We start from the raw sequence: 22485 nt of genomic DNA on the forward strand, positions 1-22485 counted from the left end.
CCTCACCACTCCTTGAAGAAAGGGACTCTGGCCCACAAAGGGAGGGATCTATCTAAGTCCAGAACAAAGGCAAATACTAGGCTTGGTCTAACATGACTGGAATATAAAGTACACAGAAAGTGGTAGGAAGAGATGGAAAGCAGAGTTAGAGGATTAAGGAGTGCCTGCTCACAAGGATAAAGTATTAAAAAAAAGTATAAAAAAAGAAGTAACAAATTATAAATCTTTATTTATAGGCACTGAAATCATAATATACTCAACACATTTACACATTAATCTTGGAGAAACATGATCACGAAGTAAATTTTCTAAAAAATAACTTGCTAGTCCATGTTTACAATTTCCCTAAGTACAAGTCTTATTACAGTTTGTTGAACTTCAGCAAAAGTCATTACACATGTCAAGTATACTGAAGTTACTATTAAAGGAACAAAGTAAACTCTCCCTGTTAAGCTATTGGTTTCAAAATGGGAAAATTTTACATGTAAAGATCAGAAATATTTCAACCAATACAATGCTCTGGTCATCAAAACTGATAACATTTTCAGCAAGAACTCATAAAACTGAGAGAGTGAGGGAAAAGAGGGAGAAGGTAAGTAACAGAAGCTTTCTTTGGGAAGCTTGCTGGAGAAAAGCCCATGGGCAAACCTTCTGAACAGTTTAGCAGCATTCATAAGAATACAAACATGTCAGCCTCTTTTCTGCTATAAAGCTGTAGTCGCAGTCTTCCATCAATATAAATTTCACATTTGTTCTTGGAAATCACTGGGAAGGCAGACTTTAGTAGTAGCCCAAGCACACTTTGTCCATGGCCTGCTTTATGCTATAAGAGATAAAAATATAAATACAGCATATCAACTTTTTCCCTTTTCAACCCCCACTCTTGAGATGGAAAATGGATTAAAAAAAGAACTAACCAAGAGACCCAAGTCCTAATTTGTCTCTCGTCACTGCCTTACTATGTGCCCAAATGTGTCAATTAAACCCTTCTGTAACTTCATTTTTCTTAGCTACAAAAAATAAATGTGTTGCAATAGTGTTTTATCCACTAATACATATGGTCACCTCTCCACAATTTAACCAATAATCTTCAAGAGTTGCTATGGCACACTCCAATCACTCTGGAGAATGATATGAAACTAAAACTATGAATATCCCTTGTCTCAATATCATCAGGTCCAAACTAAAAGGAAAAAGGCCTACATGTACAAAAATGTCTAACAACTTTTTTGTGGCAGTAGAATTGAAAACTGAGGATGATTGTAATGGAATACTGCTAAGAAATGACAAGCAGGATGTTTTCAGAAAAACCTGGAAAGACTTAAAACAGTTGATGTCCCAAAAATAAGTAAATTCATTCTACTAAGGAACCTTTCTGCACCAGGTTGATTCTGAGAGAACAAGGGCAAGCAGTCACCCTTGTGATCTATAATTACAACCCTAGCAACTTGAAGTACACATAACAAAAAATGGCAGAGCTTAAGCTCTGCTGGCACAACTTTCATAAACTCGAGATCACTTCCCTGCCACAAAACAGCACAGGGATGCAGTGAATGATGTAAATTCTTCTAGCTAACTTTATTAATTCTCAGCCAATTACCCAAAGATTTCTTCCTAGTGAGGAAGCCATTAATTGATATTATTCTTCCAAATAAATATATTTACCTGTCAAGTTGATGACCTCCTTCACAAAGATTGACAAACACATATAAGTGTCGAAGAGCATACTCATACTGAAATAAAGCAGAGTTTTCTTTTTAAAAAGCAAGATTCAGAATTATTTTATATACAGACTAGTTCTTAACTATGTAACGAATCAACATTTCATTGAATAATCATGTTTATCTAAAGTAATATTATGGCACATCTACCTTCTATTGCAAATGACTATCAGACACAAAACTGAATGAGGGTAGTAGTTGGAAAACAATGTCACTATTTCACAGTCCAATCAATATAAAGCTCTTTACAAAGCTTTCTTTTCCCCTCCTGACATGTTCTTTTCCTCAAGTTAAAAAAACAAAATAAAAACATTCCACATTTTTAATAGGCTGAATCTTCCAGATTCCATACTTATTGAATTGACTTGATTTGAACATCTTAAATGGGACTTACCAAGGGGGAATGCCAGTTAAAACAGCGGGTCCTGAAATGAGTCACAGCTGCTTTGTAGCAATCATGGGCTCTGAGTGTCCATCTCTTAGAGAGCATTTTCTCAGTGTGATCATCAGATGCAGTCACTACTGATGCAATTTTTTGCACAGTCTTCTGAATAATGGTTCTAACCTGTGAAGAAATTGTCATTTGTAGGATACAGCCTTACTAAGAGACCCTTAGAATATAAGTTTGTCATTTTTTTTTTTAACAGAGCCCAATATATATATCAAGAGAAACAGGTATTAAATAGATGACTTCAAGAACAGAATTGAAGCAATGTTCAAGGATTCTGACATACTTATAGAATCTTGAGGAAAAACTGTTTTATCTGTCAGCATAATAAAAATGTACAAACTCTAAATAAGCTAAGTACAAACTGGTTTTGCTTTATCCTCCAGAAATGTCTAGAGTCTATCGTAAAGCAGTCCACTCTAAAGTAATGCACTAATAGGATAACTTCTATTTTTTGTTTGTTTTGTTTTGCTGAGGCAATTGGGGTTGTGACTTGCCCAGGATCACACAGCTATGAAGTGTTATGTATCTGAGATCACATTTGAACTCAAGTCCTGACTTCAGGGCTGGTGCTCTATCCACTGTGCCACCCACTGCCCCCTGTAACTAACTTCTTTTTTGGACAGAGAAGGCAACTATCAAATGAAATTGCTCAGGGAAAAGAGACAGACAATGTTTTGAATTGGCAACTTGAGATTCCTTCTTATTTTAGCAAATGAAAATAAAGTCATAAATAAGGAAAAGGCCTTACTAAAGTTAGGGCATGAACAACTCACATAGCTTAATTCTCCTTTCTGATATTCTATTTCCTATGCTGCATCTTTAAATTGTCTGGATTTCAGTTTCAGTGTTGAACAAGAACCCAAACAAACCATAGGAACTGTATTTATATAAAATAAGCTCCTAGCAAGATGGCATTTCTTTAGTTGCAACGAAGATAAATACCAGTGTACCTATGAAAACTGAGGATGAGGAGTTATCCACACTTCAAGAGGGTAAAAATCAAGTCACTCCATTTGGGGAGGAAAAAAGCATTCAAACAAAACATAATGATAAAATCCAATCCTAAAATCACAATTATATTCTTAAAAATTGGGAAGGCATTTCAGGCTTTTTCCCCACTTTAAATGCATTATTTATCATGAAGTTGATGGTGTGTGGGTTAGTATATGTTTTTTAAAAGCATAGCAAACTCCATCATCCAACATTCACAAAAGTCTCTCTCTTGGGACTCTTTTAGCAACAAAGTCAAATTTGAAAAGTTATTTTGTTAATTCTGTTGGTATTGGTGAGCTAGTGAAAACTAATCTAGTGCTCCTAAGCAACTACTCATTTTTAGTTTGAAGGGTAAGGAAAGGCTTGGATGCTTATTGGCAATTCTTGAGAAGATCAGATTTCTTCCAAAGAAATTTAAAATGAAAAACCTAACTATGGTTAAACACTAATCAACCAATAAATGAGAGAAAAGCAAATCAATTAGTGCTATGCAAAAAATGTGAATCAGCTACACAATAAAGTATCCTTGCTGTACTGGACACATTGAAGGATTATGGAAAACTTCTAGCTTCTTTTCTGTACTCCTACCCACTCCTACCAAGTGTTTAAACTCAATCTACTTAGCAAAATTGTAGCCAGCCACTTCTCACTAAGCCATTCAATTAAAAAGTACCAAATATGACACTTCTCAAAATGAGATTGAAGTTGTAGGTATTTACAGATGTTCTGACCAGAGATATCTTAGAAAAGGCACTTGAAAAGCTTACATGTGCTTACCTGTAGATGTGTGTGCAACTTATCAACAATTTCCTTAGATTCAATTGCATCATTAGTGGCCATTAATTTCCTTTTCAGGATTGTAATAGGCACATCAGGACTTGGAGTGAGGTCATAGTGTTTCACAGGTGGCAGAGAGATGGGAGAACTAGATTGGTGGTTCATTCCCTGAAACTGCATCACTTTCATGTGGGAGATCGTCTGCACAAAAAGAAATCGAATCACTTTTCCTTAGAATAGCAGCCATATCCCATTTCTAGCCTGAACCCAGCCTCTTTAGAAGTAACTTTCCAATTCACCCTACATTTGGGAAACCCAGGTCGATCATAGTCCTCAAAAACAAGCAATCATCCTTCAAATGGAGACAGAAACATAAGTTTAATATTTAAGTTAAAATGTGTGAGCAATTTTAAGCTCTAAAAATGGCAAACTACTGTTCCTGGCATGTTTCAAAGAATTAAGGGGAGGAAAGCAATTGCTCTTCATATAAGGGAATGAAAGGGAAACTATTGATCCTACTGTAAAACCCAGCATGAACTCTTGAAATTCTTCCCAAGAGATAGACTTTGCCATTTCTATAATTGTCCTTTAGGTATTCATACCCTTATGATGAGCCCCTGGATGACCATTCATATTTATACCTGCCATCCTGTCCCTCCTTTTTTGCTCACTCCTTCAGAGCCATGCCAGGTCTATACCAATTTTCATTAAATTTCATGGTGGAAAATGGTGAAATAACAGGTTATATATGTATGAGTGTATATGTATCTATTGCACTTAATTTTTTACAAAATGCTTTTCATATAACAACTTCAGGAAGTTGGTAGTACAAGAACAATTATCTCCATTTCAGAAATGAAGAACTAAGTTGCAAAGAAGCTTCCTTAGACACACAACATCCAAAAAGTTCAAATCTACCAAGTAAAAGTCTGGGTACTGGAATTATTACTGACCACTAAAACAATGTGGCTTAGACATGTGCCACTTGAGTCAGTTTCTCCAGTGTGACATGAGCAGATGACTCATAGGGGTACAGTGGGTAAAAAAATATATGAATCACTTCATATATTTCTAGAGCTTACAGTCTAGTTGGGAGTTATGACACAGACATAATCCTAATTCACAATTATATGTAAGCACCAAAGAGAAAACAAAATGTGAGGACAAAGGCTGGGGAGGGGAGAGGAGAGGAGAGGAGAAAATGTGGTGTACATGGACAGGAAAGTGATTGTTGATCAGGAGATTAGCAAAGAACACCTTAAGGAATGGGCAACTATTCCATAGAAGGGGGATATTAAGTGGCACTAGGAGCAGTACTAACAAAGGGTGGAACAAAAAGTTCATGGTGTTCTGGAAAGCAACCTGGAACCACTCTCCTACCGCAGGTTCTTAAATTCTTAAGATTTTAAAAAGAACATCTGTGTGCAAATATTTAAAGAGCCTCCTTTATTTTTTATACTGGAAGGAACTGGAAACTATTGGGTTATAGATAACAAAGAACTAGAAACTATGGTCCATAAGGGACAGGATAAACAAATTATGGTATATGACTGTAAGTGGCTTTATAAAAAAAACGGCAAGTTTCAGAGAAAGCTCAGGTCTTGTACAGAATCAAAGCAAAAATAGTCAGCAAAGCTAACAATTTGCAAAACAACAAAGAGAAAAGCCTGAAGAACTAATACAATGAGTCAGAGTTAGGCATGTTAGGCACTTCCTGATAGAAGCTTTGCTTTTCTTTCTCTTCTTGCTCCTTAACTCCAATTTTTTCTTTGGAAAGGGAAATGATAGAAAGGAAAAGGGATCCAGAGATGGGTTTGCCAAAAAAATTAAATTAAATTAATGATGCCAGTTCTACCTTGTTTCCATACTGCATGACATGACTGGTATTGGTGTTCTTTTTCACTAACTGAAATTGGTAATGCAGAGTCTCTTTTGTCAAATCTTCCTACAACAAGAAGAGAAAATTAATTTCTTAATATCTAAATATAATTCTAAATATTTGGATGAACTACTTGATTCAGGTCAATAACTTACCACATCTGAATCTTCCATCCAGTTGACACTATACCAATCACCCAGGAAAGTTTCTCTCAGGTCATCATAGTAACAGGCATAAGAAGACTCGAAAGGATTGGCAGCAGTAGTTGCGTAAACTACAAAAAATTAAATTTTTTTATGCATGGTTCATCTTTGCCATTGGAAACACTTGGGGAACAAAATATCAAAATTATAATCTCAAGAGATTTCTTGAATAACTACTATTTATGCAGTAAAATATTTTTTGATAAATCATTGAACTACTCTATATTCAAAGATGGAACAGCAATGCTTTCTGAAGAGAATATCCCAAGAGCTCAAAAGTGTGGGGAGTTTCCATATGGACTATGTGACCTTGACCAAATCTTTATCCTTCAAGTCTGCATTTCCTTAATTAACTAGGGAAAAATTTATACCCACACCTTAAAGGGCTTGTGCAGAGTGACAATGTTTTTTTTTTAAATAGAAAAAAATCTATTTCCTTTCCCTCCCATCTCTCTGTTGAAAAGAAAAATAAATGACATGTCAATGTATATAAAGAAAACTATGAAAGCCAATTAAACTTAAATAAAATCTAAAATTAGTTAAAGTTTTCATAATAATTACCATCAATATCATCAGGCAGGTGTTCCATAATTGAGCCAGATTCACATGCTTCGATATAAAATACCATCTACAAAACAAAATAATGAATTCTTACTTAGAGAAATCTCAATTGCTAACTAGATATTTATGTACTTTCATTAAAAGGAAAACTTAAAAAGCAGTCAATTTAGAGCGAATCCATTTAAAACATGTAGCACTACTTCATAGTAAACAGTTGGGGATAAGAGCAGAAAAAATTTTAGGGTTTTTCTTGAAAAATGAAACTACATTAGTAGAAAATTACAACTGTGCCTTAATTCTCAAAGAATGACCAAGGAAGGAAATCAAGTGTTGATTTATCAAAGCATGAACATTTTTAAAAACGGTCACTTTATTGAAATCGAAATAGTAAATTATGCCTAGGTTACCAAAAGATCTCTTAATATTTTGATATAAAAGGAGATATGTTCTAAATAATTAATGATTAGAGAAATGCATATTAAATCTTAAGAGATATTTCACAGACTGGCTTAGATAGAAGGGGAAACTATAAATATATATGTAACATACACATATAAAACTGTATAGCCTCTGATGCAGCAATTGCACTATTAAGTCTATTTCACAGGGTAATCAAGGAAAAAAGGAAAAGAACCTACATGTTCTAAAATATGACAGCTCTTTGTGGTGATAAGAACTAGAAAAAGAAGGGATGCCCTTCAATTGGGGAATAGCTAAATAAGGTGAAATACTAGTATGCTGTAAGAAATGATGATCTGATTGATTTTAGAAAAACATGGACTTAAGATGAACTGATAGAAAATGAAATAAGCAAAACCAGGAGACCATATAAAGTAGGTACAATACTATTCAAGGAGAAACTGAACAATTTCTATAATCCTATCAACTACAAAGGATTTATAAAGAAAGATGCTATGCACCTCCAAAGAACTGATAAATAAAAATAGTATAATAGGTTAAAGGGAGGGAGACAGTTGGGAACTTAACATGAAACAAAAACAAACAAAACAAAACAAATATTTTTTAAAAGATCCAAACTAGCTTAGTATATATTTTTAAAATTTATTTACAACATCTTCATTTCATATTCTTGCCAATTACTCCCTTGCTCACACAGGTCCATGTGTGAAACAAGGTCCACTCTCCAAGAGCAATCATTTTCTCTGGCCCATCTGGAGTTCTAGAACTACAAATTGCACTGACGTGGTCACTGTATCTAGATGAAGTGTGTCAACACACTCCTTATGACCCACAAAAACACCAATCAGGTGACTTTTCTGGACCAAATCACTACCCCTCCCCAATTACCACTAGTCTACAAGTTTTGTTCTCAACCATTATAATGTTACGCTCAAAGGTCGTGGGCTGTCTTTGCCCATGTATTTGCACCCTACCTCTTTCCCCCCCTGGTTTATCACAATATTTGGTATAGTAAAAATGCTGAATAAATGCTTTTTCATTTATCCATTTCAATCCCTCCTCTACCCAGGAAACCACAGGGAAAAAAAGCATTTTCAGCAAAACCAAACTCAAAGATTCAACTTTTTACATGCAAAGCTTTAATCATAGGACACTACTGCTCAAAAAACTTCAGCAGCCTAATTCCCAGCCTGGCATTCAAGGGGCTTTATAAGTGAATGAGTTCCAATGGAGGTATTCCCATTTCCCCATTCTCTTTTTTTCTCTCCTTTTATTGCTTTTTCCCCAGCCATCTCAACATAATGAAATTCTAAGCATCCTTCACAATCCAATTCAAATGTTTCTAATCTCTTCCAGGAAGCCTCTAGAAACCTCTACACACACCTTTGGCTCTGAACTCTCATAATTCCTTTCAATTTTCTATTTTACAACAGAAATCATGAATACGTGAATACTAGATTTAAAAAAAACTACTATGGAACAGGAATTTTGTTAAACTTATTTTTTTCCTTACACAATGTATCTCCCTTTATACATACTATGAGTTTAATTTGGTTTGACCAGTATCAATGTAAACCTGCCTTGGAAATGTAAAATGTCCATCATGTGTTCAACAGGATTTAGCTATATATTTTTCTATCACTTCCAGTACTCCTACTCACTCCCTTATTCTTACAACCCACTCCACAAAAAATTTTCTGTCAACAATGAATTTACCTTTTTGTATTTTTTATTCTGGTGCATATAATGGATAGTCTCACTCAAATCCTTTGCATGAAGCTGAAAGACAAATATTACATAATTCAGTTCAATAGGTTAGAATAACAAACTACTGTTTATATAACATCAATACAACACAATTTGCTAGTAGCAAGTCTAAATTATTTCAGCAAAGAAATATTTTTAAACATCACAGAACCACAGAATGAGTAACACTGATATCATGATTTTAAGATGAGGTTGCAGGCAACCTCATTTGTTTAAGATAGAGAAAAAAACAAAGGGAGCAAAATGTTTATAGAGAGGCTAAGTTTGACTCTCTCTAGGAGAACTGGGTCTAACATGGTCTCTTTCCTGGCTGTGTGTGTCCTTCAACAAGCCCCTTTACTCACTGATGCCCCAAATAACTCTGAAACACTTTCAGTTTGATCTTGGTTTAGATAATGGAAATTTGTTCACCAGCAGTTTCTTAAACCAATAAATCACAGTTCCTACTTCATTTGTTTTTACCATGTAAAGGAGAGAACTTTTTATAAATTTGCCCCCAATTATACTCCTTTCTTGGACATCATTCTATTCTTCTTTCTACTGGAATAAGATATTCCCTAAGATGAATGAGGAAAGAGGGAAAGATCTTTTTATCCATTTAATCTGAATGCCACCCTGAGTGATTCTTTAAAAGACTTTGAAAAACTTACATCATCATCAGGAAAAGCCAAGAGTCCAGGACTTCCATGATCGGTGAAGTAAACAAACACATGATCCTTGGGACCACTGTCAAAAGAAATCAGCCCTTCTTATAAAAGTTGGCTAAAGCACTAAATTATGACGTCCTGAAATATTTTTCCCTTCCCTTTTAAAGTTAACTTCATAAAGAAAACAGTTAAAATATAGCAACAATAAAGCCATAGCCAGCTCAGTTTCTTCCTTCATATAGGTGCTATTCTGAATGATAAGATAGTTTTTCTTCTAATTCAAAAGTTTGGAATAAGAGTCAGGGAATGAAATATATAATGGCAAAGATCATAGCACACATACAGCAGAAGACTCATTCAAGAAACATTTAGTAAGTGCCTTGGTACCAACTGGAATAAGGCTAACCTGAAGAGTGAGGAGGGCAAAGACAGTAAAGTTACGCACCTTATTAGCGAAGCTGACATTTGCCAAGAAAAGGGGTCAATGGCTGGTCAGCCAAAGCCACCAAATTAGGGCAGAAAGAATCTTTTACAATGATTAACAAGATTCCAGGGCAGTGGGTGAAGTTACAAGCCATAAGAACAACTCTGTGACCCAAGTGACCTGAATACACATGTTGAGGGCAAAGGATTTAAGACACCCAGAAAAGAATATTAAATCTATGCTGATTTAACTAATGACACCATCAAAATCATGGCACCAGTGGCTTGTTCTGTCATCAATCAAGTGGATCTCCTATACAGGAGCTAGAGGACGATATGAAGAAAAGATGATCAAGACCAGTATATTTGGGATTCAATCTGCACACCTGGGAGTATTCAGATGTGATGAGATATACTTACTATGTCAAAAGAGCCTACATGTTTTAAAATCTCTGCCTCCATGTACATTTTGTTCAGTTGTGCCCAACTCTATATGACTCCACGTTTCCATGGGGTTGGCAAAGATACTGGTATAGTTTGTCATTTCTTTCCCCAATGTGTGTCCCCATTTTACAGATGAGGCAGGTATAGCTCTCTTAAGACAAGAACTTAGTTTTTAATTAATAAATGCTCGTTGATTTCCATAAAACAATCATTACCTTTTCAAAACCTTCCCTGATCCTTTATCCTTCACCGCTTCAGCATCCCCTTTCAATACTGCAAGGAAGTTTTCTGGAGTGACATTCTGGGTAAAAAGAGATGCAAATATCATTCTGAGTCAAAGGTAAATGTTTTTACTGCCTGTGGCCCTACAAAAGGTGCTGAACTGATCCCCATGGAAAGGCCACATCTGATACTCCCAGAAATGGGGGATGGTGAGAACAGTATCCAATGCGGCCACATTCTCCCACTAGCCAGCTTCCTTATCTTTGCTTTCAAGTCCTGTTCTTGTAAAGTGGTGCACTTGCCACCTTCTTTTTTCTCACTGAAGAATCTGTTTCCTCAGGTTCAGTTATTTCATCTAACAGACGATTCCCTGACCTATAGTATCCTCTCTCCAGACCACCATTATGCATTATCAGTGCCCTAAACATCCTGATTATAACCTCCCCAAAGCATTTCAAACTATACTGGAGAGACTTGATTCTCTCTTCCTCTAAACTTGACCCTCTCTGAATTTCCCTACTATTACCGAGGGTAATACCCTCCTCAAGTTACTCATGGCATCATCCTCTTATGTTTTTCTTTCATCCCACATTTCAAAGAATTGTGGAGACAAATGTTTCTGCCTCCACAAACCTCACCCATCTGTCCATTTCTTTTTGCTCACATACCCTTGTTCAAATCCTCTCATTTGAATCAATATTGTCCTTGTTGCACCCCTTTCCTCAAGTCTCTTCTCCAAAACTATCCTCCAAAAAGCTGCCATTTAGTCCCTGCACTCGAACTGTCACAATTTTCAGAAAAATTAAAGCCATTTCTAGTTACATAAAAAAAAAAAAATGCTCTAAATCACTGTTAGAGAAATGCAAATTGTAACAATTTTATACACTTCTCAGATTGCCCAAGATGACAGGAGAAAATAATGATGAATATTAGAAGGGATGTAGAAAATTGGGGACACTAATACATTGTTGGTGGAGGTGTGAATGATTCAAACATTCTGGAGAGCAATTTGGAACTATGGTCAAAAAGCTATCATATTGTGCATATCCTTTGAACCAGCAGTGTTTCTACTGGGCCTGGATCCCAAGAAATCCAAAAGAGGAAAAGGGACCCACATGTGCAAAAATGTTTGTGGCAGCCCTTTTTGTAGTGGGTAGAAACTGGAAACTGAATGGATGCCCATCAGCTGGAGAATGGTTGAGTAAGTTATGGTAAATGAATGTTATAGAATATTATTGTTCTGTAAGAAATGACCAGCAGGATGATTTCAGAGAGACCTGGAGAGACTTACATGAACTGATGCTGAATGAAATGGGCAGAACAAGGAGACCATTAGACACAGTAACAGGAAAGATTATATACAAAGATCAATTCTGATGGATGCGACTTTCCAACATTGAGATTCAGGCCTGTTCCAATGGTTTTGTGATAGAGCCATCTGCATCCAGAGAAAGGACTGTGGGAACTGAGGGTTCATCTTTTTATTTGCTTGCTTTCCCCCCCCTTTTAATCCAATTTTTCTTGTGCAGCATAATAAATGTGGAAATGTTTATAGAAGAATTGCATTATGTTTAATTTATATTGGATTACTTGCTGTCTAAGGGAATGGGGGGAAGGGAGGGAGAAAAGACTAGAGCCATCTGACTTGTGGCTAAAACCTTTATATTTATATATATATATAATTGTGATTATTTCTGAACATCCAGAATTTAGTCTAATTTTTTTTCACATAGTAAGCAATGAGTAAATGCTTTCATTCATTTATTCCTATGTCAAAAGAGGCCAGTCTACAGGGAAATTACTCCTCATGCCATAAGAATCATCACTGTAATGAGAATGGAGCGCATGCAATTTCTTTATTATTGGATTTCTGTTTAGCTAATTTGGTCTACAAATGCCTTAATTCATTCTAATCTGACTCTGAATCACCAAAGTGGATTGACTGACTTAGATTTAGTCAAAAGATATGTATTGCTTGAATAAACATTAGTTCTACAAATTGGCCACATAGCCAATATGGAGAAAGGTGTGAGAAAGGAAAAAGAACCTGTGCTGGACAAACATAATAGATTTAAATGCCAAACATTCAAATTAATTCAGAAATTACACGGCAATGTTTAGTTGAATAAGGTTACAAAGTTATATGAACAGAATTTTATTCCTAATTTCTAAAAGAAGTACAGTAGTTGTATAACCATCAAGCACAGGCCTTTAAAATGTGAACTAAGAATTTTAAGCTCCCAAGGTCTGTACTATTGATAGTAAGTCCCTATAAGACAGTAAATACTGGCAATAAATTAGTTTGATATTTTGATATATATGAAAAAAAGAAAACTATTAATATACAAGAAATAAGACATCTAGCTGTAACCAATGATTGAATAAATAAACTTACCTCTTGTGTATAATCTTTTGGGACCCCTTCATATACATCAATACCATTGGGTCTGTTGATGATAATACCTTTTGTAGGATTTCTGAAAAAAATTAAGTGAGAAAATAGGTTTAAGAATAGAATCCATAATGTAAATAAAACAATGAACAAAGAATCCAAATATAATTTAAAAGAAATGTCTTAATACCTCTTTATGACAATACCATAGGGGGGTGGGGGGGGTCTGCATTTTAGATAAGACAACCTTTAAACAAAAGACCAAATTTTGACAAGCAGGATACAATATAGTAATATGAAGTACTTAATTTTGCAATAGCAAATATTGTTATAACATATGGTCAGAGATATATTTAACATGATTTCCAGCCATGTGAGTTAGGCTAGCTCTTTTCCAAAAGTTAGTGAAATTATCCATGAAATTTGATGGTTTCAGGGGACTAAGACTACTGAAATGGCTTTCTGGACACCTAAATACCCCAAGGAGCCTCAGTTGTCTCCCAAGGCTTGACCATTCTAAGCAACATAATCAACTGAAGTCTCACACAAATAAGTCAACACCATATCCTTGACTGAATACCCTTCCTTTGTCAAGGATAAGTAAACTTCCTTTTCTTAAATATGGATCATTACTTAACTGATGGACCATTTGATGTACCAGCACAATCTGGTAAGCCCTGGCTTATTAAGTGAAGTTCCTATTATATTTAAATTTTGAAGATTGATGCCTACTGGCAAGTTTAAATTTAAAAAATATAGACTTTACTCAAAATAGGTTCAGTTATTCAAGTTAGAAAAGACTTTAGAGGTCATCTAGCCCAAACCCTAAATTTACAGAAGAGAAAACTGAAAATGAAATGAACATCCATTGTCACAAATACAAATGACTAATAATGGCAACTTTGGTCTTCCACTATTAATTCTTACTCTAGCTTTTCAATTTCAAGTAATTAAAATTATTTACTTTTACCATGTGTGAACTCTTCTATTAAGAATTCTCAGACACTGTCATGAAATATTTCTACTATTTTCCTCTAATTTTAGAGAATGTGGCTATATTATATTATGCCAAGTATCTATTCAGAACTGGATAAATGGTATAAAATGTTAAACTAACCTATTTTTCTGCAAACTTCTTTTCAGTTTCCCTAGCAATTCTTAAATCTAGAGGTTACCCCTTTCCCTAATTGGCTTGTTTTCAGGATTACCAAACGATTTCTAGTTGGTCTATAGTCTAGTCCACTGGTCTATTTTTTTTTAAACCAGCAGCAAATGGCTTTAATTATCATTGCCACATAAAATTTTAGATAAAGCTCTATCCCTTCTTCATTTCCCCTCTTATTATCTCTTGGACTCTTTGTTATTCAAAAACGAAGGGTTTTTTTTTGTTGTTGTTTAGCTTTATTATAAAATAGAAGTTTGATACAGACCAAAATCTGAAAATTTAGCCAAGTTTCATTTGGGGCTGCAGACTAATCATAAACTATGGCTCTCAGATATTTTATATGCCTCTCTTTCCTATGTAACTAGCCCACCTCCTTTTCCTATTATATATTCATGCAATTTTTTAATGCACAAGTAGGTCATATTATTTACAGTCTGCAGTGGAGATTGAGTTATCTGAAATTTTGATTCTTATGCTATTTTTGCCAAAAATAATAAGACTTCCTCTTTTCATGAAGGTTAACCCTGAGTTTCCCAAAGTCTCTAATAATAGAAGTTCTGACAGGCTCTTATCATTCAAGAAAGGTTCCATCAATACAGCAAGACTGTTTTCCAAAGACCAATTCAAATACATACAAACATATCATGAATAGTTTGAACAAAATGATGAAATATTACACATATACATATGTAATATACAATAAACACACATATTATAATGGCCATAGATATGTTAATATATTTGCAAAAAATTTTAGGCATTAAGCTTTCTTTATAGCTATATAGGTAGCGAATAGATCCAAGCAAAATACTCTACTGGGTACAGTTGCAGCATGGTGCACAGTTGTCCATTTATCATCAGAAACAAAACATGCCACGAATAAATTTTTCATAGTACTGAAATTATCCATGAGCACCTAAACATCTTAATATTTTTGATAAAAAATTCTGAAAATGTAGTTTTTATTAATCTTTTCTTGAAGGCTGAGAAATTAAGAACATCAATTCAAACACTATTCAAGATGTTTGACTTCCATGTACTAAATGGTCCCAGCTAAATTGTTCAATTAATGGTCTCATTATTTGAACACTAACTGTGTTTCTAAATGTATGTTTCTCAAGTGGTTTTTTTTTGGTCTCCTTTATTTGGAGGCTATCAGTTATTTTTTAAATTGTGTCTGAATTTAGTAATAGCCACCCTTTCTCTCCTCTTTTCTGTTTCTAATTAGATTTAAATTGAGAAAACATCTAAGAGTATTTTATTCTAAAATAAAAATTGTGTTAACTCTGTTAATCAGTTTGGAAACTCAGGATCTGTTTTTATGATGTTCCTGAATTTTAAGGCTAAAATCTGAATAAGTGAAATGTTATGTATTGTAAATTCTCAACCAAAATGATTTTAAATGCCATTTCTACAATTAGTGTGAAAACATCCCTTCTTTTTTTTTTCCTACCAAGTTCTATGAAGATCCTACTCACTCTGTATTATTTGCAATGTCGTCATACATCATGACAATTATTTGTTCATCAGGAATCCCATTTCGGTGAACAATCTGGTATGCATGGCAGGCATCAGCCTAGAAAAGAATAAATTGTACAGTCTCACAGTACTTCCTACAGCAGCAAATTTAAAAAGTTATTAACTTCTGGGACATTCAACTAAATACAAAATGCATATGAAGAAATTTCAGGAGAACACCAATAAAAGGAAAGGCTTCTTTGGAAAAAGACATGGAAGCAGGGGAATGTTATTTACAAGGTATAAAAAGTAGGTGGCCATCTGTGGTTGCAACATCAACACTATAGTATAAAATCCAGCTCTTATGATATTAAAAAAACACTAGAAGCATCTAGAAAGCTACACCCTAAGCACCAAGGGACCACAGGTAAAGACATATATAAAAAGATCTTGGAATACAATATTACAAAAGGCAAGAGACATGCTTACAACCAATACCTTATACTGTGCAAAGCTAAAACCTTCGGAATGTGTTGTATAAGAATTTAAATTCAGAGCACTTGTATCTATACACACATATGTACATACAGTCATAGTCACACAGAGAAACTGTGTAGTTGCAGAACTGCATTCATCCACTTTTTTTTTTTTTTTTATTATAAAGAATACCTCACTGGATTGGGAAGGGAAAAAGGATAAACTGGGAAATGTAAAGACAAAAGGCATCAATAAAAATTCTGTATCCAAGGGTGTGAAAGGCACCACCTTCCAGTAGTATCTTTGTAAATGAACTCTCCTTGCTCATATTACTCGCACCTGAACAGTGACAGAGGTCTATTGTATGCTTTGAGGATCAGGCATACTGTTGGGCAAATAGTAGGCTAACACTACCTAGGTTCAAACGATTTAAAATTTAGTTTTAGGTGGCTAAGAAATCTTTCAGAACAACCTGTTGATTTTTTCAGGTCAGGAAACCAAATAATCAATTATAAGAATATGGACTTGTGTAGTATCTCCAAGTTTTTATATAAGGTGAGTACAGCCTTAATTCAATGATCTTTCAGGACAGATCCAGCATTGAATGGTTATTAAATCATAGATCTAATATAGATCTTTAGATGAAAAGCAAGTCCAGTCTGAATGATTATGGTCTAATAACTAGCATTTCTATAGAACTTTTAAGATTTGCAAAGCAGTTTACAAATACCTCATTTTATTTTCACAAAAACATAAGGAGATAGGCTTTATCATCTATCCCCTTTTTACTGAAAAGGGAACAAAGGTAAACAGGTCAAATAGCTCAGCTGAGAGAAGTAAGCAAAACCAAGAAAACACAATGACCAAATTAAGGTAAAAGGCGAAAAATATTAATGAACGTCAGAACTCTAATCAATGAGGTAACCAAATGTAATTTCCGGATTGATGGTGAAAGAGTTGGATTTATAGGTGTTGAAGAAAACAGGTTTAGTTCGATGTTGGGAGGGGAGAGAGAGGGACCAGTATATCGATTTCTTTCTCTGTGTGTTTTTAAAGTTTGTGTAATTTGCCAGAAAGGAGATCATCTTGATTTTTTTTTTAAAGCATGAATAAGACATTTTAAATGTTTAAAAGGAGTTGTGCAAAATATCAAATGTGGAGTTGAGTGCTAAAAAAAAAAAAAAAAAAAAAAAAATTCTCTACCATACAAGCAATTAATTTTTATGAAGTCTAACATTTAACCAAGATACTTGTTGCTTGCCTTTGTTCCTATAAGAATTTCATGGAATGAAGTATGTTATGGTCTATGTTACAGTCTAAAGTCTAGTTTGCTGAACTGCACTTTTATCATAATAGTGGGTTGGGGATGGGGGAGATAGCTACTAGGAAACACATGCTAAAAATTTATCTGAACTCATAACATTAGATTTGGAAGAGACCTTAAGAGTTCACCTAAACTTCATTTTATGAAGGAGAAAAAAAGAAGCTTGCTTTAGTCAATGCCAGAGAAGAGTCTAGCCCTAGATTTCCTAATTGAGTCTTATCCTCTTTATGTCAAATCATGCCATCCTCCCTATGATTTCTCCATTTTGGGAGGGTTGAAAGATCAGATAGTTTGTCTAACCAATGTTTTATTCCTGAGAATATTAGATTTTTTTAAATTTAATTTAAATTTAAATAGCTTAATCATTTAATACTCCAATTTTCATGATTATTTTCATTTTCCAAATAAGGGTAATAAACAAGATAAATCTTTTCTTACCTGGTGTCTGTAATTTGTCCACCCAGATGAACCTGCAACAATAACAACCCAGTGCTTGCCTCCATCCTCAGGATCCTCAAGAGGGAAAGTATTAATTCCTAGGACCAGAGCCAACAACACAATTGCCTTCAAAATCATTCTGTCCTTTGGACTCAGACTGCAGAGATAGAAAAAAAAAAAAAAAAAAAGACTAAAGTTAAAAAATTAACAAATGTATTTTTCCAACCTCAATGGAATAGAGAAGTATCTCAAACTCTACATTTGATACAATTACAACCTACTCACTTGGACTGATGCTCAGCAGTCGACTGACTTTACTCAAACTTTACCAAACTAAACTACCAGAAAATAATTTTGCATTTAACAAATAACTTTCAATAGCACTTCTGAAATAATGTCCCATTTACAATTTACAACACTTGAATCATACCTTTAAGTCAGGACCCACAACTTCAAGGGTGTAAGGCAGATTCTAACTCATTGACACTAGGACTTAGATTAAAATTGTAATTGGAGCCATTCTCACCTCTTTTTTTCCCTTCCCTCTCTCCCTTATCTTTCTTTTCCCCATCATTCCTTTCATCCTTTTTCATTCCTCTCTTCTCAGGCCTAAAAAATGCAGTGCTGGAAAGAGCCAAGGAAGCCCGGGAGCCTGCCAAGGTGGACATCTCAGGGCTGTGGCAAGGATATGTTCTTTAAAATTGTCTCCTATCTGACAGCCACCAATAAAGACTAAGGTTCTGGAAAATATGACAAATTGACTAGATTAAAAGTATCTAGAAGTCAAAGATTGCAGTAAGCATAAGAAGAAACTTAAAGGACTTTTAACAGAAATATGCACTTCAGCCTTATTTGAATCACATCACTTTAACTGAAGAGCGGTAGCTGCCCTAGAGCAGGCAGCCTCAAGTTGGATAATATTCAAAGAAACTAGAAGCAAACCACACACTGGAAGGATGAATAAAGAATTCTTTAGCTCAAAGGTTTTAACTACAAGAATGTTTCATAAGTACTAAAATGTGTAGGCTGGAAGTGAATCGTCTATTTTTCAATTCCATAAAAGGGGTGCTTCAGATCCAAGGAGAATCCCAGCCCCATCTTTGATTGGATCACCTAAAATGTATTTCCTATTACTATCCCTGAAACTATCCTAACAGTGTGCTTCATCATGTGCCCTGACCCAAAGTTTAGAAATCAGATCTACCCAGGCTAGAGCAGATACAGGTGAGAAGCTCTGGATTCTTATCTCTCCCCTTTCCCTCCCCCCCCTTAGGGCTCATCTTTGACTCTCTCGTTCTAAATGTCCCGTCTTCCCACCTCCACCCCCAACTATCTCCTTCATAAATTCTTCTTGAACTTAAATAATAAATGCTGATTTATGAGTTTCCAAAAAATTTAAGTGGAAAATGTTTTAACAAAATAAATTAAAATATGTTATTTTGTGATTCTCTAAATCTATGTGCTGGTGGCTGGGAAAAGCTTATTCCCTAGAAATCATTCCTCCTCCTCTTCCTATCACTACCTTTAAGAGATTACTTCTGTTTTGATACTGACACCTTATCAGCACTCCAATAAGTTTGGAACAGAGCAAAAGACTCCTCCCAAAGCCTCTCTTTTAAGATAATAAATTTGAAAAATAAGAGGCGGAGGATGACCAGAGACAACATGATAAGAGTAGATTCTATTTTTTTTTTCTTTCTTTTTTTTTTTTTTTTAATTTAATAGCCTTTTATTTACAGGATATATACATGGGTAACTTTACAGCATTAACAATTGCCAAACCTCTTGTTCCAATTTTTCACCTATAAGAGTAGATTCTAAACCCAGTAGTCTCATCTGGTGGGAAATGAAAGGGTTCTGAGCCCAATTTAAAGGAAACCTTTAGGGAGGAGTTAAGTATGATTTACTCTAGACTGAACAAGTTACGGATGTGCTGTTTTTTTAATTCAATGAGAAACCATATCCCAAACCCTCCATTTTTAGGTCAAAAGTAGTTATCCACGGCCAACATCCGCTTTCATCTCTAGCATTTGCACAATTTAATGTCCCTACCAGATCAAACTCAGATCACTTTAACTGCAAGTTAGCAGCTCTAGAGCAGACTCAAGTTGGATGCACAGTAAAAGAAACTAGAAGCAAGTACAAAAAAGAGAAGTGAATAAAGAATTCTTTAGCTCAAAGGCTTTAACTATAAAAATGTTTCATACTAACCAGCTTCTTCAAATTCTTTAACTCAAAGGCTTTAACTATAAAAATGTTTCATACTAACCAGCTTCTTCAAATTCTTTAACTCAAAGGCTTTAACTATAAAAATGTTTTCATACTAACCAGCTTCTTCAAATTCTTTAACTCAAAGGCTTTAACTATAAAAATGTTTCATACTAACCAGCTTCTTCAAATTCTTTAACTCAAAGGCTTTAACTATAAAAATGTTTCATACTAACCAGCTTCTTCAAATTCTTTAACTCAAAGGCTTTAACTATAAAAATGTTTCATACTAACCAGCTTCTTCAAATTCTTTAACTCAAAGGCTTTAACTATAAAAATGTTTCATACTAACCAGCTTCTTCAAATTCTTTAACTCAAAGGCTTTAACTATAAAAATGTTTCATACTAACCAGCTTCTTCAAATTCTTTAACTCAAAGGCTTTAACTATAAAAATGTTTCATACTAACCAGCTTCTTCAAATTCTTTAACTCAAAGGCTTTAACTATAAAAATGTTTCATACTAACCAGCTTCTTCAAATTCTTTAACTCAAAGGCTTTAACTATAAAAATGTTTCATACTAACCAGCTTCTTCAAAACCACTTTTAATTTACTTTTTAAAATTTATAAATCCCCAAGTTAGGAGGAAATGGCATTTAAATTGGCAAAGTCAAGCAAACATTAAATTATCATAACTTGTTTAGATTAATAGTTATCTTTCCTTCATCTTTTCCGAACCAAGATAACTCCTGCATTCTCCTAACCAGCTTGTTATTTCTACAACAGCCTTGGCATCTGAACCCTTCTCCCTACTGGAGTCACTTTTCCAAAAAAGCAAGAGTTTTTCACATTACTTTACCGACACCCAACTCGCAGCTATTTCAAAAACACCAAAGGAAGGCCAGGGTGATATAAGATTTCAGGCCTTGGTAAACTCAGGGGTGGGAGATGAGTCTCAAGTTTAGATAACAGCGAACAGTTCCAGTTTTGCTGAACAACAACAAAAAAAGCCCGTGAAGAGAGTCATAGAAAGTGCACAGGAGCTTATGTTAGAATAACGAGCTTTGTAGCAATGTGGAGGCACTTAAAGAGTTTCTGAAAAGGGGAAGGGAAAAAAGATAGAAGATGGGCAACCAGTGGATGTAGCCCCGAGTCTGGAGTCGGGGAAGCCCGAACTGAAAGATCCGGATTTATGAGCTGTGTGTCTGTGGGCAAGTCCACTGCAGCCGTTTGCCTCAGTTTCCTCATCTGTAAAATGGGAATAAAAAGCACCTATTCCTCAGGTTATGAAAAGTCAATGAGATCATTGTCAAACGCCGAGCACAAAGCCGGTACACAGTAGGCGCCACATAAACGTTAGCTGTTGTTATTTTGACAGGAGCGTGGACAGGGATGGGATAGCAGGAAGGCCAATTCGAAAGCTATAAAAACGTTGCAAAAACAAACTTTGAAAGACTTACCCACAACAATGCGGGGGCTAAAGGAGGTTCATCACCCGCTTGATGCGGGCAGTTAAAAGGGAGAATGAGAAATACTTGTTTTTTGTTTTTAAGGCGGATGAGGCCGGTGCTTGGATAGATTTTTACAGTTTTTAAGGCGCGGACGGGCAAGAAAATGCTTATTTATGGCTGAAACCCAAGCTCTTCTCGCCACCCCAGACTCGGCGAGTCGCTTCTTCTCCCCGCGCCTCAGTTTCCTTATTTGTAAAATAGGATCTCGGGCCCCAAAGCCCCTCCCCTCCCCACCGACTACGATCCTGCGGGCCGGGATTCTCCAGGGGAAGACGAGTCTTAAGTCTCACGCAAAGGGCAACAGATTAAAATCCCCGGGGCCGCCCCAGGAGAGCCGCGCGTGGGGGGAGGGAGGCCGAGCCGAGAGCCTGCAGTCACGCCACGCAAAACCAGATTGGTTACCTGCGGAGGGGGCGTGGCGTCCGTCAGCGGCCCCGCCGGAGAAAAACCAGAGGCCGCCGCGGCGAGAATCCGCAACCGGGTCCCGTAGCGGCGCGCCGGACTTCCTGCCGGCACTGATTGAGCGCTCCTGGGACTCGGACCGCCGTCAAAGCGTGGGGCTTTAAGGAGGCGCCGGGTCCCTCCCCCAACCCCACCGCCAACGCCCCCCCTCGGAGGTGATTGGCGACACCCGATGAAAGGGCGGGGTCTAAGAAAGCCAATGACAGGGAGGCGTGTGGGAGTAGCTGGGCCTAAAGACTATAAATCCCAGGGTGCCGCGGGGTGTTTGGAGAGTTCTGGGTGGGCCGCGTGCCAGCCCGGAGACCGTGGGGAGAGTTGGGTAGAATTGGTACAATTTGATGATGTGCGTTGGAAAAAGAAAAGCCGACTACTCTTAGTGATGGGGAAGTTAAGGATGAAGATGACATCCTCTCTAACGTTCCTTTTTTTTTTTTCTTTTACATTAGCCAATCTGATAGGTGTGAGGTAGTATCTCAAAGTTACTTTAATTTGTATTCCTCTGAACAATAGTGATTTATTTAGAGCATTTTTTCAGGTGACTCC

The 22485-nt window shown here is 35.9% G+C and overlaps 1 protein-coding gene across 2 annotated transcripts; it reads right to left on the reverse strand.

Annotated features, from left to right (window-relative positions):
* Window positions 1–205: 205 nt before the first annotated feature.
* On the reverse strand, window positions 206–22037 carry LGMN (legumain). 2 transcript variants are annotated; one of them, XM_003756142.3, is made up of 14 exons: window positions 21883–22037; window positions 17763–17919; window positions 15544–15641; window positions 12904–12985; window positions 10502–10587; window positions 9423–9498; window positions 8722–8784; window positions 6586–6652; window positions 5977–6095; window positions 5798–5887; window positions 3943–4143; window positions 2116–2286; window positions 1666–1733; window positions 206–823 (listed from the first exon to the last, which is right to left on the reverse strand). In XM_003756142.3, the coding sequence occupies exons 2-14, from the start codon at window positions 17898–17900 to the stop codon at window positions 781–783; spliced, it is 1302 nt and encodes a 433-aa protein (XP_003756190.1). In that variant the 5' UTR covers window positions 17901–17919; window positions 21883–22037; the 3' UTR covers window positions 206–780. The 2 variants fall into 2 exon arrangements, with proteins under 2 accessions (XP_003756190.1, XP_031808161.1); XM_031952301.1 differs by lacking the exon at window positions 21883–22037 and adding an exon at window positions 21430–21709.
* Window positions 22038–22485: the final 448 nt, after the last annotated feature.

This window comes from Sarcophilus harrisii, chromosome 2, assembly GCF_902635505.1.
Source record: "Sarcophilus harrisii chromosome 2, mSarHar1.11, whole genome shotgun sequence".
NCBI lineage: Eukaryota > Metazoa > Chordata > Mammalia > Dasyuromorphia > Dasyuridae > Sarcophilus > Sarcophilus harrisii.